Genomic DNA, 16,669 nt, shown 5'->3' with positions numbered 1-16,669 from the left:
GACAATTTATTAAAATAAATATCACTGCAAGCGTCGATGAAGTTTTTCACACAAATAGAAATTTTTTCATACAAATAAAACATTAAGTACATTAATTTCAAACAGTTTTAACTCGTTGATTCTAATTATTTCGTTCAAAGCAACACAACTAACTGAACTATCGTTGACCTATCGTTTACATTTGAGCTACGTTATATTCATAAAACCATTACAACTTTTCATAAATGCCATAGCATTATTTATGACTGCACAAAATTGCTAAACAACGTCATCAGATATTGCATTAATATCCAACGCCAGCTCCTGTACTTCAAGCATGCTATTTTTGCAACCATAATAGCATAACTTAAAATTCGATTTATTTTCGTTACAGCATCGTTGAAGCTTATTATTCCATTATAAAGGCCTTTGTCGACTGGACCGTAACGAGATTTTTAATTAGTCTTGTGTATTGAGTTAATGGACGTTTTATATTGGAATAAAGTGGTAAATACGTTTTAAAATTTATTACAAAGCTTTTTGTAATATTTTGCTGTTGTTTTTTTTCTTTGTATAAAAGCGGATAAAATACTTTTATTAATGTTGTAGATTTTTTTCAACTCAGTTCGCTGGCGAATTACCAACTTAAACCTTGACATTTCATAGGAATATGTTATTCGTTTACAGCCGTTTGCAAGTACAAATTAATGTTTTTTTTAATTACAAATTTATAGTGGGTGAGTGGAATTAATTATGACAAAACTTAATATAAAAAAAAGGTTTTTTTAAGATCATTTTCAGTGTTTTAAAAATATCTAGACAAGAGGTATAATGGGCTAACCTGATGGAAGGCAATTACCAAAGGTCGTAAATAAGGACCATTTATTTTGCGGACGTATTGCCCAAGTTTACGACCACGTCCATTTTAATGGTCCTACATTTATAAGTTTACTTAAAACTAAACTTCGCAAATGCAAGGAACTCACTGTTACCAGGGTGATTAATAATTAATCATAGGATTCTATTCCGTAATGCAAAAGTGTTAAAGACTGTTTTGCTTTATTATCTACTAATTTGTATTAATTGCGTTTTGACTTCCATGCAGCTTTTTAGCAGAAAGTTAATAGATTTGAAGAAACAAACAATATACTTATTGTAACTGTATTAATTTAAATCACAGTATTATTCCTCTTTTAGATATACATCCGAGATATTTATTATCTTTTAAAAGGTCAAAGGTTGCAAACTTGGGGAAATTGATACTGACATTTAGGTATGGCCATAGACTAAGAGCCATTACAACTAAACTAACATAACAACTAAAAAGCAAAATTTATGGGAATTATACTTTTTTCAGGATAATAGTTATAATGAAACTATTGTAATGTCACCGGTGCTTGCAATATGAGTTCAATCTATCCGTTTAAAGTGTTTTAAAATCGATTCTAAAAGAGTCGGTTTAATTATACATACAGACATATAACAGGTGAAGTTAATAAGCGTAGAATATTATGTTCGCAATCGTACGCGTATGCAAATGACGTAGACCATATTCCCTCGGTATTATCTACAAAGGCCTTTAGAATGATCGTGTCATTGACATTTGGAACCATCCATTTATCAGGGCTCTATCGAGGTCAACAGAAATGTTTTTGTATGTCTGTCTATGTTTTGCGATGATATGACGACTGTCTTAAGAGTTTAGCGAATACGTATATATACTGGTCCGCGATTTACGTGTGATGGCATGTATTTAACTGCTTTGGCATATGCTTTCTCTTTTGCATTAAGAAATCTATAAAGAACTTTCTTTGTCATTCGGTTCCAGGGGTTTACAAAAGATGTATGTCCACATACATATATTTGGAAGGATCTCCCTTCGTAACGTCTTTTTTAGTTTTTCCCAATTACTCGAAAATTGAAACAAATGCAAAATTTAAGCTTGTATGTTTAAGAGCTATCTTTTTACGTCTTTCACAATGATAATAATTAATCATTCTTTGTTTTTGTAGTATTGTGCAGGTATCTATGTTTCATCCCGTGACCTAGTTGATCGTAAGTTTTAAAGGTTCAATATAGACATAGAATCTCGACCTTTTTTCATTTATTAAGAGACATAACTTTAGACCATATGCAGTTAAATACACCTCTATAAGCATTAAATTTAATACAAAATTGGCAAATAAAAAGTGACAAAAGGTTCTCACTATAAGTTACTTTTTTATAGAATTAGGGCGAGTCCTGGCAGGGGATTATACGGTTTAACAGACTTTTCATGAAATCTCTTAAATGGTTTATTATCTTGTAAGGGATTTTTAAGTCCATTTGAATGATGATTATAAAGTGGGTGTTTTTAATGCGGCTTAAAAGTGGTTGTTTTTTCGAAACTCGATAGAGGTTTGAAAATACGTTTTATTAAGATTTAAGGAGGAATATTATTTATTTCTATTGTTTACTAAAAATTAAAAGCCTGAATAATATTTTATTTAAATATAAAAACGGAATATTGTCAGATTTATCATTGCAAATATATAAAACTGTTTTAAATTGTTATCTGTCCGTCATCCCATATCACAACTCACCCCATATTATTACATGTTCCGCTAAAATACATAACTAGAATTATTTACATTTTTATAAATAATCAAGTGCTATCTACGATTACAATAATTTATTGCATTTAATGCGTATTCATAACATTTATATTCAAAATTTGTACGTAGTAAATAAACTAAATTCAACTTATATTTTAGGAAATACAATTTTCGACGAGTAATTTTGCGGATTTGACGAGATAGTAAAACAGGTATTTATATGATAGTTACCGGTAATAATCTTGACATCAAAATTTATTTTTAGCATATTTTGTGTCTTTGTACTATAAAGTAGAGTGTTATTTTTGAATACAGTAAAAATTTAGTTTCAAATAACAACTGCGACGTCAATTATGTCGATGTAATATGAATCTTTACTTTAAATTATCATAATGAGGCATCATAATATATAATTATGAAGATTTAAATAAAACACCTTAAAATCTTTTAATATTTTTTAATATATTTCATCCCATTACATCAATAAAATAAACATTAAATATCAAATCCGCAACATTATTTGACAGACATCATATTAAAAGATTATAAACCACTATTTCTTAACCAATTTCCAAAGCTGAAGGTGTATCGTTAAATAATTAGATTAACTTGCGTAGTTTAAGCGAAAAGGCCCTTTCAGACAGTTACGAAAGCAATTTCGTAGCTCGTAGCTCGTAGCCCGTAGACAATGCCTACGTCAGATTGCTAATAGCTAGAATGGATGGCTACGGGCGTAGCTGATACGTTTATAGGGGTACTGATTTATACAGGTTTAGGAATATAGTGTGTCAATTTAGTTTATATTATAGTAGATCAAATGAAAATAGAAATTTTGTACAAGTATTTTTACTAATGAATAGTAATATAGGGTTAATAAAGATAGAATACGCAGTGATTCGCTACGCATCGCACCGCTAACTGTCTGCAAAGGCTTAAATTTACAATTTCATGTTCAATCGATATCTACATGGACAGGTTTAATAAATCGTTAATGATAAGAATAATTTTTTTTTTCAAACTATCTACCGCTTATATTAAATACCTATTATATTGTACAAGTATAAAAATAACACTGAGAAAATAACGTGCAGATGATATGTGTGTCTAATAGGTAACACGATTATATAAAATTATTCTAATATTTATTTATATTTACAATGTTATTATTACCTTATTTAAATGAAAATAAATTAATTTACGCTTCAAGATTACAGATTAAACAAAAACATCGCCTTAATTTGAAGAACACGTAGAGTTGAACAATTTTAAGCAATCATCGTAATCATCTATATTATTGAACAGTGTTTAGGATATTTCGAAAACTAGTTTAAATAACGAGTATAAATGTAAAAACTTATTGTAGAATTCAAAAATATGTTTTAACTACTTATTAAATATATTCTTCATGGACTGTAAGTACAGTAAGATATTATCTAATGGTCATAACATTCGACTACGGAACTCTAAAAGCAAGTAAGGAAATCTACTGAAATATGAATAGGTATATTAGACATTTATTTGAAGCTAGCTATAGATATCCGTCAAGGAGTTAAAGAAATACCACTAAAAATAATAACACAAAGACATATTTTCATAACACTGAAGTGATATATTTCTAAACTTAGAAAAAATCAATATAAAGACCACGCATACGAGGTATGTATTTAGTAGACCAATTTAGTTATATTTAAGCCCCTCGTGACAGGGTGTGCCATTTGCCATAATTTCCACACAATTCCAACCTCTGGGCTGTTTATGAGAAATTCCAATTGGAATGTTCTAATAATGCAACGCCAGGAGTCGAACTTGGTTGTCTATGTCATCAGTCATGCTTAAGTAGTTTAAATTAAAATTTACAATCAAAGAAATAAATTAACATATCTGAAATACAGTTAATTGATAAGAACTAATAATAAATACTTGACGGATTGAAATCTTTGTGGTACAAACGTCTTTTTGTTAAGTCTGTGGACAAACGACACAGATTATATACATATAGACATATTTCATCATGATGTTAAGTATTCTTAAACACAATAGAATTAAAACCATAATGAATTCGAATTTGCTAACAAAACTATATTCGATTTTTGTTGGGACTTATAAAAGCTTTTTCTGTAAAATTAAACTTATCTTGTACACATTCTTTCCATTTTTTCAGATAATATGTTAGACGTCTGTCACACAGAGGTTCCATAAGGCATCTAATCTATTTGCTTGGCTACATAGATTACCTACTAGTAAAACATTAGTGGCATAGTGAAACTGGTTAATAGTATTCCATTACATTTTTATATAATTTTGATTACACCGGGTTAACTATGCATTCTTCCCTTTACGTCACCTGATCTAATATATTTCTCACTAATAACAGTCTAGTATGCCATTTGCATACAATAGAGTACTCAATTTTGTACATTTTCAATTTTATTGACTCTTAAATAAATAGAAGAGAAATAATAAATGAAATAATTCACGAAATATACAAAAGATAAATTTAACGACTCGAATGACTCGTCTAGAATGTTAATAGCTCTTTAAAGATAATTCTTATTCAGTATCCTTTATCACCTTAATGATATTGGTGTTTCAAATTTATTTCAATTTGTACAATTAAATGTAATCACTTGTTAGATAAAATTATAAATCTATTATTGGTCATGATTATGCAATTAATGATGCTTAATATAAGATTAATTAATTTAGAATTGTGACGTTGTTACGTCGAGGCAGACGATTTTCGCTTCTCCACTTTAGTGTCCCTTAGTTTCGTTTCATCGAGCGATTCGATTTTATGATCTCGTAATAACGGTGTCCTTACATCTGATTTGTCGTCGTTCTTATCACTATATTCATTTTTATCAGCTTCCTCGATGGTCGGATCGTCTTTAGATTTATCTTCAGATTTTTCGCTGTGATAAGCCATGTTATCGAAGCATTGTGCTGGTACTAGATTGACGGATTTCATCATTGGGATCGCGATCGCTAGAGCGGGGCTCATGTCGCGGGGGCTTGGGGACAAACGCGTGGCTACAGCTAAGTCCACACCTGGCATTAGGCTTGCGACTGTGAAACATCTTATGATTAATAAATCTGTAAAGACTTAAAGGAACGAACGTGACTGTACTGAACGAAAAGTTAGACATTGAAGCATGCTCATAATTAAGTCAATAAGGTTCACAACTAAACAGAATGAACTGGACACAAAGGATTCACACAATAACAATTTAATATCGAACAAAGTAGAACAACGGCTATGAAAGGCGAAATTTTCACACAAAAAGCAAGACAATAGACAATGTTAGTTGCGGAAAAGTATTAGTCCTTTGTAAATACCATTATAAAGGTAAAATAAAATCCGAATATTTTCACCATTCTCGACTCAATACAATTCTTAGAATTAATTTCGGCTATCCATAGTAAAACAAGAAAATGCGAGATCTTTAACGTCGTTTGTAATTTCTCTTTTATTAACTTTCAAAGAAGATAGTATTCACAAAGGACTTTTGAATGGTTCAGTATTGTGTTACGAGTTCGTTATAAAGACTGCGCATAGTAAAAATTGAAATAAAATCTTTTGGTGTTATCCGGAGTGGTTTTGTAGTGTTCTACAATGACAAATATTGCATGAAAGATACAGTGCTGTTTTGATATTATGTCGTAAGCGTAGTCCTTTGAGTTCCGCAGAAAGAGCATAACGAAATATACGTGATTCAATTTGTTTCTATATCTTCCAGCAATTGAGGTAGAAATATAACCTCTTTTGAAGATTTGACAATGTACATTTCAAAATCTGGAAGAACAAAAAATCTTTGGAGTCGTGGTTAGTGTACATACACAAGATTAGTATAGTTTAAATGTTATTGTGTTAGAAGAAGGCAACATGTAATAATTTTTAAACTTGATTATAATACCGCTGTATTTAATGTAGGCAGTGGGGCTTGTGCTGTAGTGTTACTTAAAGGTGTTTGATGATTGCCTGAAAATAAACTTTATTTTCAAATAAAATACATACGTTTACAGACAATGTTGGAAGGACTTTGATACATAACACAAATCCAAAAAAATATTTAAAAGAAGTATCTAAATAAACGCGTTTCTCTTAAATTATAATAATATCAAATTACCAAACATTAACCAAGCGTATATTCCCTCATCAAAGAGGTAACCTTAACAAGCGCGTCACACTTCGTAATTCTCACTAAAATATTAGTAATTTATGGCAATGTACTCGAGAGCAGAGTATATCAGATTAAATTGGCAACATTACTTAGCGTTCGTGTTATGTCTCAGTTAATCCTTCACAATGATAATGTGTGAATGTATCGTACTACAACATCGATCAAGCAGCTAAGCATCTACGCTATGAAGGCCCACGTAATCAAATGTACCGAACCTTCGTCTCTCTTCACAGGGCTATGGGACCTATTTGGCTTCTAGTGCCGCCTCGAATTTCTGTGCAAGTGATAATGTAAGTGAATTATTTATGATTCTTTTAGCATTCCTGAAAGCTCCTTGTGTGCAGGCGTAATAAGAAGCCCGTTCCCAGAGTCAGTGTTGCCTTTTAAAGCATGTTTAAATTTTTTCGTTTGCAGTTGTTTGGTGTCGTTTGGATCATAGCTTCGAGTTCGCTACGATCACCATCTGTGGAGGGTTATATTGCGTAAGCTGTTAGTTGTGGCTACATAAGGTTATATATCACATTTGATTGGGAACATTGTCAGTAAAAGTTATCCTTCAGTTTCGTGTTAAATTGATTCGGCAAAACGTGCAATCAACTTTTAATAAAAATGTTCCCTTCGTTAATTATTTTCAATCATTTCGACTTCACAAGCTATAAAAGTTTGTCAATCCTTGTAGAATTTTGTGTATTCACAGAATATGCTCGTTAGAGCTTGCGAAGTTTCAACTTGTTAATTGTGTTCTTGTTAATTTTGGTGAAATTGTGAAATGTTTTCAACTATTTACAAATTGCCAATTGGTTTTGTTTTACAATGATTGTCTTTTGTTGCTAACATCATTAGATACATGATTGTATAATAATATAAGCTTATTAGTAACATTTTTACATAATATGGAAAGCAAAGCTAATACATACCCATGTTAGGTCCCATTATGTCCTTAGGGTGATTAGTTTTTATAGCATTCATTCTTCTGTTCACAGCTTGGGGCCCCATCCCGGGGGCCATGGGGCCCGCGGGGCCTCCGGGCGCTCCAGGCGCTCCTGTTAATAATTTAATTGTTAACGGTTTCGTTTCACGTTAGCATTATTGTATTTGACACACATATTATATTACAAGCATAGTTGTATAATATTACCTCGTATACATTGTACATGGAATTCAAACCCTGCAAATAATGTGAACAATAGCCTCGTGGAGTTATGACAGATTAATGTAATATTATATTTGTGTGTTGGTCAAAGTTCAACACAGTTTATGAATGAAGTATTTGATGAAAAAAAGAAATTGTATATGATTTATAATATACCACGTATTGTTATTAATATTTTAATAGATATAAGTATAGAAGATTTTAAGTTTTAAATATACTTTAGACTACATTAATATAATCTATACATATAATAAATCTGTAGAAGGGTCAATTCTGTACATTGAAAATATTGAAAAAATAAATAGCAGGGGGTGCTACTGGATCGATACCAAGCCCAAATATGTGATTAAAATTTTTTTTGTCTGTCTGTCTGTCTGTCTGTATGTTCAGGCATCACGTGAAAACTAACGGTTGGATTTCGATGAAACTTGGTATAATTATACCTTATTATCCTTGGCATAAAATAGGATACTTTTTATCCCGGAAAAATAAGTAGAAAAAAAAATAAATCTAATTTTTCTTAATTTTTCCGCGCGGACGGAGTCGTGGGCGGAAGCTAGTATATTAATATATATATATATATACACGAGAGAAACATTTTAAATAAATTGAATTCTTCTTGAAAACATTACCGTGTAACAATATTATAACAATTTCAATACAAGAAGAATTGACGCGTAAAATTCCTTTTAGCAAGTTTTTAAAGAAAAATAACTGTTGGAGCATTTTAAGTCGAACTTTGTAAGTTGGACGTTTCAACTTTGCCGATACGTTATTCAGATGATAAAAACGGTTAAGTGCGAATCGGAATCGCTTATAGGATTCCGTACAATATATGACTTCATATATTGGTTATTTTTTAGATTTTGTAATTGAAATAACAGCTTGGAGAGATGTTGTAGATATAAGAATACCTTATTTACTTCAAGATTACCTCATATAAATCTATATGAAATTTCAAATTTCTCAAATTTGGCAAAGTGTATGTAGTGTTAAAATTATGACAGATTGTTTTTATATAATATGAACTGGTTGAAACGTGTATTTTATCGGTATTTATACGCATTGATATTAACAAATACATAATTATTTTAGCTACAATATTTTATTTTAAATAGTTTATATTTTATTCAATCGATAACTTTGTATAATTTACCATTATGTTACCTCTGTTTTTAGAAGATTAAATTTACAAGCCAAGAGAGACCGAGATAGATATACCATAAATATGATTATCTCAGACACAAATCCGCAAGCGTCTAAATTCCGGGATTCATAACGCAAACTTGGGAAGATGTGAATAAATAAAAGCGGTGACGCAAAAATAATCACTCGAGAATTTTAACAGTCCTCAGTGTTCCAAGAAAGTGATTTATTTGCTACGCGCCTTGTTTCCGATAGTAGGGAAGGGATCGGGTTTGTGGTTTTTGAATTATTTATCACGACCCGTTTACGTAGAAACATTTATAATAGACGCTTTTAAATTCCTGTTAATCTTAAATCTGATGTTTGCGTTGTAATACGAAAATGTGTTTGATGTTTTTTGTGTGAATTAAAAAATATTTCTGTCGAGTACGCTGAGTTTTTTATGGATTGTTTAATTAGGATATATGTATAAACCTACATATTAATGAGTGAAGCTGGCCGTTGTACTGTTGTATTGACACAGGAAAAATACGAGAAATTAAAATTTTCTTGCAAATAAGTATCTACAATTAATGTAGATATCATATTTATGCATATAAAATTTTAAAATTCGGTAAGCAGTTTCTTGAAACAAGCAGTTAATTACTCTATAATTATTCTTTTAAGATCTTATCATTCGTCTTTCTCATAGCTGTTTATTTGGAGGGTTTGTTTGATGCGTTATGTATTCGATACAAAATCCATTCTAAAATCATTATACTTAAATAAATTTAAGAACTTACGTAATGGCGGCCTGGTGGGTTCCACATTGATGACCCTCCGCCGCTTCTTCGGCAGCTTAGCTCTCGCTTGCGTGTGTGAGTAGTACATCGCAAAATTCGATACTATTACTGGCACTGGCAGAGCTATTGTTAGCACCTAAGGAAGTACAGTTTAGAAATTCATTATTAACTGATTCAGGCCGGTTGCAGAGCTTGACCGACCATCAGTGCGTACGGTCAGTCGCGCTTGTCATATGTTTGGAAATTCATAAAACCGTTCATAGCTAGACCGACCATACGCACGCGTATTGTCATGCGCATTAGTGTCATAGTCATACAATTGTTGATGCGTATCGTCAGGACCGACGGTACGCACTGACGGTCGGTCAAGCTCTGCAACCAGCCTTAGTTGCTGTATGAAAGTGACGTGAAGACGTTTTTGAGTATTTGAGATGATAATGGAATGAATGATCTTTTCAATCTTATGTACATATTTCAACATGTGCAATACTAGTGTAAAGAAATATCTAACAATTGAACGCTATACAGTCATTTTTGAACACATGTGTGGAAATGAAATGGTCTAACTGTTTAATACTTCAAAGTTAATCAGTAAAGCACGTGAAAATTTCAATATGTAGTAATTTCATTTCATTAATCATAATTACATTTTTGGTTAAACCACAGAATACATAATAGTAACTAGTTAAACGTTATTCTTGTTTTAATTAACTACTTGATATTTACATTTCTTACCACTTAGATTCAATGAATATTAGAATAGGTATTATTATTTATTAAACCTCATTTAGTAATCATGACTAATCTGAATAGCAATAGTTTCAATAACAATTACCTACTGTAATAATATATCAGTGATAATTTAATTCTGCTAATATAATTAAGGCAACATTGCTATACTGTGCCAGTCTTCAGGATTGATTGACATTTGATATTAATAGGCTAACAAGTTGATATAGACATTCTTGATAACACTTACACGGAATATTCTAAAACACGTCTTGTAATTACAGTATATTATTAACTTTAGGTATAACTATGTAAAATGAAATGAAGCTCTTTCCTAGGTACTTCATTGCATTTTGAATAACCCGCGCATTGTCGTAGACATTTAATTTTAAATTATTTAATCGTTATGGTTCATTCCTTAGACATTAGACTCTCTGGTTTTGTAAAGTGAATAAGCAACATGGTTATAATTTATAAAAAAAATATTTCTGAGCAAACATTATTTGAAACAATAGCTTTTAATGTTGTTTCTCTTGTTACAGGTTAGTAATTAAGTATAACTTGTATTTAGTAATTAATTGTAAAATAATTGTGTTTTGTGAAAATAAAAATAAATCTCTTGTTACAGAGCAACAACTTGGTTTTTTGTTTCTATAAATCACCTATTACAAATATTTCAATACAAGTTTCCTTTGGTCAAAATCTGGCTGGATTAAATCGGGATAAAATATAACTTTTTTTTAATATTATTAAAATAAAATTAAATAACTTACAATCTGTGTATTTCATTTCTCAATTTTACCAAAATCCATTCAGCCAATTTTGCATGTAAATATAATGATTATGAAGATAAACTTTAAAAAATTATAACCGAAAGATATTGTTAATTTTTAATCTAAATTTCTGATCAAAATACTTTACAGTCAAGTACTTTTCTATACAGAAAGTATTTCCACAGAAAATGGAACATGTTATCTTGTAGGTACTTCATATATAAATCTCACAGGTAAAGCAATACTAAAAAGTCACCGATGCATACACGTGCAAGCTCCTTGGCAAGCTCACACAGTGCTAAATGTCAGGCATAGATATTTATCTGGAAAAGTTTCAGCCCGTCAGTTAGTTTACACACTAACTTCCGACGAAAATTCTCAAGAGAAAAGTGGAACGAGTTAAGTTGTTGTACAATACTTTTATTGTCTGCGACCATGTGTAAAATGTACTTTTATAAACTTAGTGAGATATGGAAATGAAGAAAAACATATTATGGAAAATTGTTCTTTTTTTACTGTTTTCAATATAGCTAACTTTCTGCTATGACTAGAATATGTATGTAAAATTTGTAGCTATTTCTTGTAATTTTTCCAATAAAATGTGAAGCCTAGAAAATGTTATCATGAAAGGTGAATAAAATTATTTTATTATTATATTATGGTAATTTATGTCATACTTACACCAGCCAAAGCGCATAAAGCGCCCACGAACATTCCGACGTAGGTCTTCGGAGCCATGTCTCCGTACCCCACCGTCGTCATGGTAACCAGCGCCCACCACAAACCGAGCGGTATGCTGTTAAAGTCATTGTGAGGATTCGTCTGAATCCTCTCCGCGTAATACACCAAACTCGCGAATATAACTATACCGAGCACTAGGAAAAACACTAATAGGGTCAGCTCTTTGGCTGACGCCCTGAAAGTCTGTATGAGGATCTTCAAGCCAGACGAGTGCCTGGTCAATTTGAACAGTCTCATGATCCGAATGATCGAGAAGAACTCGAGGATGTCCGCGTTCTCGACGTGGGACGCGTACTTCTGGAGGATTAGGTCGATGTAGAAACTCATGGTGGCAATGTAGTCTATGATGTTGACGGAGGATTTGATGAATTCGCATTTGTTGGGGGACGAGATGAAGCGCACGAGGATCTCGAGCGTGAACCACGCGTTGCAAACGCATTCTATGTAGAAGAAGGCGACGTGGGCGTTGGTCTGCACTTTGTCCAACGCCCAGCTTTGCGTCTGGTTCGCGGTCGTCACTGTGTAGTTCCGTATCACGGGAACTCTCATGTCCGGGTGCGTTTTGAGACAGAACGATATGATGGAGACGCATATGAAGAAAACTGATATCACTCCGATTATCTGAAACAGAAACAATTGTAAAATATACGAAGGAATCGACGGTTATCTTTAATGACCATTATAACATCAGGTATAAAATGTTTCTTTGCAATTCGAATAATTGTTTCTTGAGTTTAATTAATTTTCTTACCCATTTTCCGGAACGTTTATTATTTCGACAAACGGAGAGTTATGATTCATAAACGCGATCGAAATTTTGTATTGTTCAAATAATTTTTATTTATAAAGCCGTAGATCTATTTCTACGAGATAAACACAATATAACCTCTTTCTTTGGCTTGATCTTCCCGAGCATATTAGGAATCTTATTTACATATTTCGATCGATTTATTTTGGGACCTGCGACCTTTATTTTCTTGCTTCATAAAAGAATCACACTATATAAGGATATGAAACTGAGATAGAAATGGATGAAGATAAAACATTTGGCACGTTAAAACTAAACTAATATTTAATTCGCCAGGCCTTCGCTTGTAGGTCAACGGTTGATTTTAATTGGCTTAAAAAAGGTTTAAGTACCCTGCTCGTAAAACAAGAGTAAACCCTCCTACGGGTGTAAAATAATTTAATTTACATTAATTTGAATTATAAAGAGGATTTTTTTTATAATGTCAAAGGATTGTGGTCTGTTATTTTTTAATATTATTTTACGAAAGTGGTTTTGTAAGGGCAAAAATCCCGTTTGAGTGGGCGTATACGGTTCAAACGGAGACATTTTAATTGCCTAGTATCAAAGTAATGCCATTTAGATTACCTAAAAGTGACTGCTAATTCGCATAATTAGTGCGAATAGCTTTTTCATTTAAATCTTTTAGAAATTGTAAAGTATTTTTTCTACTTAGAAAACGTTTTAATATGATTTTCTCTTATAGAGGACATCTAAGTAGTTAATAGGAAAGTAATCTAGCAGAAACTTTCCAGATTTGAAATGGAACTAGGAATCATTTTTTAATAAAGCCTAATAATTTTAACAACTTCTTAAAGTCAATTTAATATTATAAATGTCTACAATTATAAAAATGTATGTACACTGAAAATTACTATGGTTAATTTTTTACATTTACAATCACCCCTATCATTCATACGAAATAAGAATCTACTAATAAAATTTTTCTTCTATATTTACTATTTAATAGAAAGTTACCTTAGCAGCATTAGAACTATAAGGCTCATCAAACAACGACCACATCTGGGGCTTCAGCTGCTGCCACCAGGACACCGTGCCGTTATAGTAGTCCTCTTCGAAGCCGAACTTGCGAGCCACCTCCTCATCAGACGGCTTCTCTGTGTCCAGGTCCAGCCGGTCCAGGACGGCTAGGGTCTCTTGGGTGTCTCGATGCTGTCGAAGATATATTAGATAAATGCCATTTTCTTTAATGCTCAATGTGTAGATCGTCATAATATTGGCATGCGTTACAATTATTAGAATAAGTTTGTCTGTAGTAACTTTTTTAATATTTACAATAACTGTGTTTCCACAAGTAATGTGGAAAATAAATATTTTTCCATTTCATGCGAAGTTTTATTTTAAAAGTTTTTTTTTCGATTTCAGAAGAAAGAGGAATAACCATAGCTTATTAAAATGTTGTTCCAAATAGTTGTAAGTAAACGCTTCAGATAGGTTAATGTAAGTGCATTTTGCAATAATTATATAAATAGTCCATGATTAGATATAGGTACAAAGAAATAGAGTACCTACGTATATACGTACTCTATTTCAGACGTCCTTTTTCAAATTAATTTATATTAACAAACTAGCTTACCGCCCGCGGCTTCGCCCGCTTTCTCTAAAACGATTTGAGATTTAAACTATCCTATCTCTCAAGTTGGATCGAACTGCACATGGTGTGCGAATTTTATTATAATCGGTTAAGTGGTTTAGGAGTCCATTGAGGACAAACATTGTGACACGAGATTTATTTATATTAAGATTGATTTAAACGAAAATGTTAAATCCATTTTCTCTATCTCCATTAGAATTATTAAGTCGTTTTGATGTTACCGTTTTAAATAATCATAAATATAAAGAGCTTTACTTAATCCTGATTTAAAATTAATTGATAAATTTTCGACTCATAATATTTAGAGCAAGGGAAATTGTTAATTGTCGATAAATTAATTCATAACTTCTGAATTGAAGTTTTTAATTCGATTCAACAGGATTAAGACGCGAGTACATATGAATAAGTTGGTGGAATCAATTGCTATGCTGCCGTGAAACTCAAGTAACTCGACATTAATACTCGCTTAAATCAACTAACTTTGACGTATTGTGCTAATTTGCTGAGCGCAACCTTATACAGGGTGATTTTCAGTGTGCGTAGACTAATCAGAAATAAGAAGGAATGTCGAAAAATACTCAAAGCAATCTCGATAGAAGGAATATCGAAATATATGTAGAGGAGTCTCGATTTCTCGATTTAAAAAAGCTGATCAATCCCATCAAAAATATAGGTTTAAAAAAAATACACTTATTGTATTATTAACTCAAAAATTTTAAAATAGGTGTAAGCACTTAAGACTTAAGCATAATACAATTGAATAACAATAATTGTTTAATTATTTTGATTTCGTGATTAGGTTAATATTCAAAATCTTTAAAATCAAAATGTTAATTTTCAAGTCCTCATCAACGTAAATAATTTGATTAATTATTAATTTGTGATTTTAATTAATTTAAACGTAATTCTTATTCAATTCCATTTGATTTTCAACTATAAATCTTTACTGAAGAGAGAAAATTATAATTTTAATTGGAACATTGCTTATTTTTATTTACTTACTTTACTATTACTTTATTATTTTGTAAGTAAGATTTTTAATGTAAGTACTTATCATTTAATAAATAATACGCTATTTATTGAGTACCATCCGTTGTTTTTGTGTTAGACCAAACACAAGACATAAAAAGAAGTTCGTAAATTGAAAAATAATATGGATTTTAATAAATAATCTAAAATGTTTGAGAGAGTAACTAGAAAGCTTCATTATATTTTGTTATATTCAGCGAGGTGTATGCAGATGAAACCTTATAAAGATTTAACGCGGTTTTAAGATAGTGTAGTAGTAGTTTGGCACGATAATAGTGAAAAAACCTCAAAAAATATTTTTTAGTTTATGATATTTTTTCTCCGAAGTATCGAAACAAAATGGAAGATAATTTACGGAATTTTAAAAAGGGAAAATTAAATACGAAATCATATTAAAAAAGAAAAGGTCCAAGTTTTCACTTGTTTTTCAGTTGCCATAGGTAATAAAATCTAAAAGACTAATAAATATAATGTGTGTTGGATTAAAATTATAGTCATTAAGGCTGGTTGCAGAGCTTGACCGACCGTCAGTGCGTATATTTTTAGTTTATAATTCAACAATTAGTCACAATAACCGCGGTTAGTTAGTTATATTATCCCAGTTTAACCCGAGAATTGGAGCGAGTAGTTAGGGGTATATAATCCACCCGTCAATCAAAATCTATTTATAGTGTCATAATATCCAAAAACTATATAAAACCTTGAACTCTGACATTTTGTACATAAGTATTCCATTATATGGTTTTCTTTAACCGATTCGCAATATATAGATACTTCATTTCACATTCATCATAAAGAGAATTTAATTTTACCAACGTTTCTCTGCTTTTCAACCGCGTTTTCACGTGAACAATTTGAGCGATTATGCTTTTTAATATTATGGTAAATAGGTGGATATTGGTTTGGTCGATTTACGCTCTTGTTATATATTTTTAAAATGGAACACAATAGATTAAAAACGTTTTTATTATCAACGATGTAGATTACGAATTAAGGTATATTATACGTACCTTTTTAATAACTCTTCTGTTAAATATTTAAATTAATCCGATTTAATAATAGTTCTTTCAAATCGCGTCATATTATGAAAAAGGTGTGAATATTTTTTAGCTGGGGAGCGATTATTAAAAGTTATGAGCAATGAAAATACATACTAAAAT

General features: G+C 31.2%; 1 protein-coding gene across 4 annotated transcripts in view; it reads right to left on the bottom strand.

Annotated features, from left to right (window-relative positions):
* Positions 1-3,013: 3,013 nt before the first annotated feature.
* LOC123697794 (potassium voltage-gated channel protein Shaw) overlaps positions 3,014-16,669 on the bottom strand; it is an 86,778-nt gene continuing 73,122 nt past the window's right edge. The window contains exons 5-11 of one of the 4 annotated variants that reach the window (XR_006752279.1): positions 13,844-14,038; positions 12,019-12,699; positions 9,836-9,971; positions 7,672-7,797; positions 6,970-7,217; positions 6,488-6,552; positions 5,591-5,639 (exon numbers count right to left, since the gene is read on the bottom strand). Coding sequence is in view for 2 of the 4 variants with exons in the window: in XM_045644345.1 (XP_045500301.1) it covers positions 5,293-5,639; positions 7,672-7,797; positions 9,836-9,971; positions 12,019-12,699; positions 13,844-14,038 (1,485 nt within the window). In the remaining 2 variants the exon portion in view is untranslated. Of the gene's footprint in view, positions 5,640-6,487; positions 6,553-6,969; positions 7,218-7,671; positions 7,798-9,835; positions 9,972-12,018; positions 12,700-13,843; positions 14,039-16,669 lie in introns of all 4 variants that reach the window. The other 3 variants (XM_045644346.1, XR_006752280.1, XM_045644345.1) reach the window with 3 other exon arrangements.

The sequence above is a fragment of the Colias croceus genome, chromosome 15 (assembly GCF_905220415.1).
Source record: "Colias croceus chromosome 15, ilColCroc2.1".
Classification (NCBI taxonomy): Eukaryota; Metazoa; Arthropoda; class Insecta; order Lepidoptera; family Pieridae; genus Colias; species Colias croceus.
Note: the sequence above shows the minus strand (reverse complement) of the source record. Positions and strands in the feature narration are given on the sequence as shown.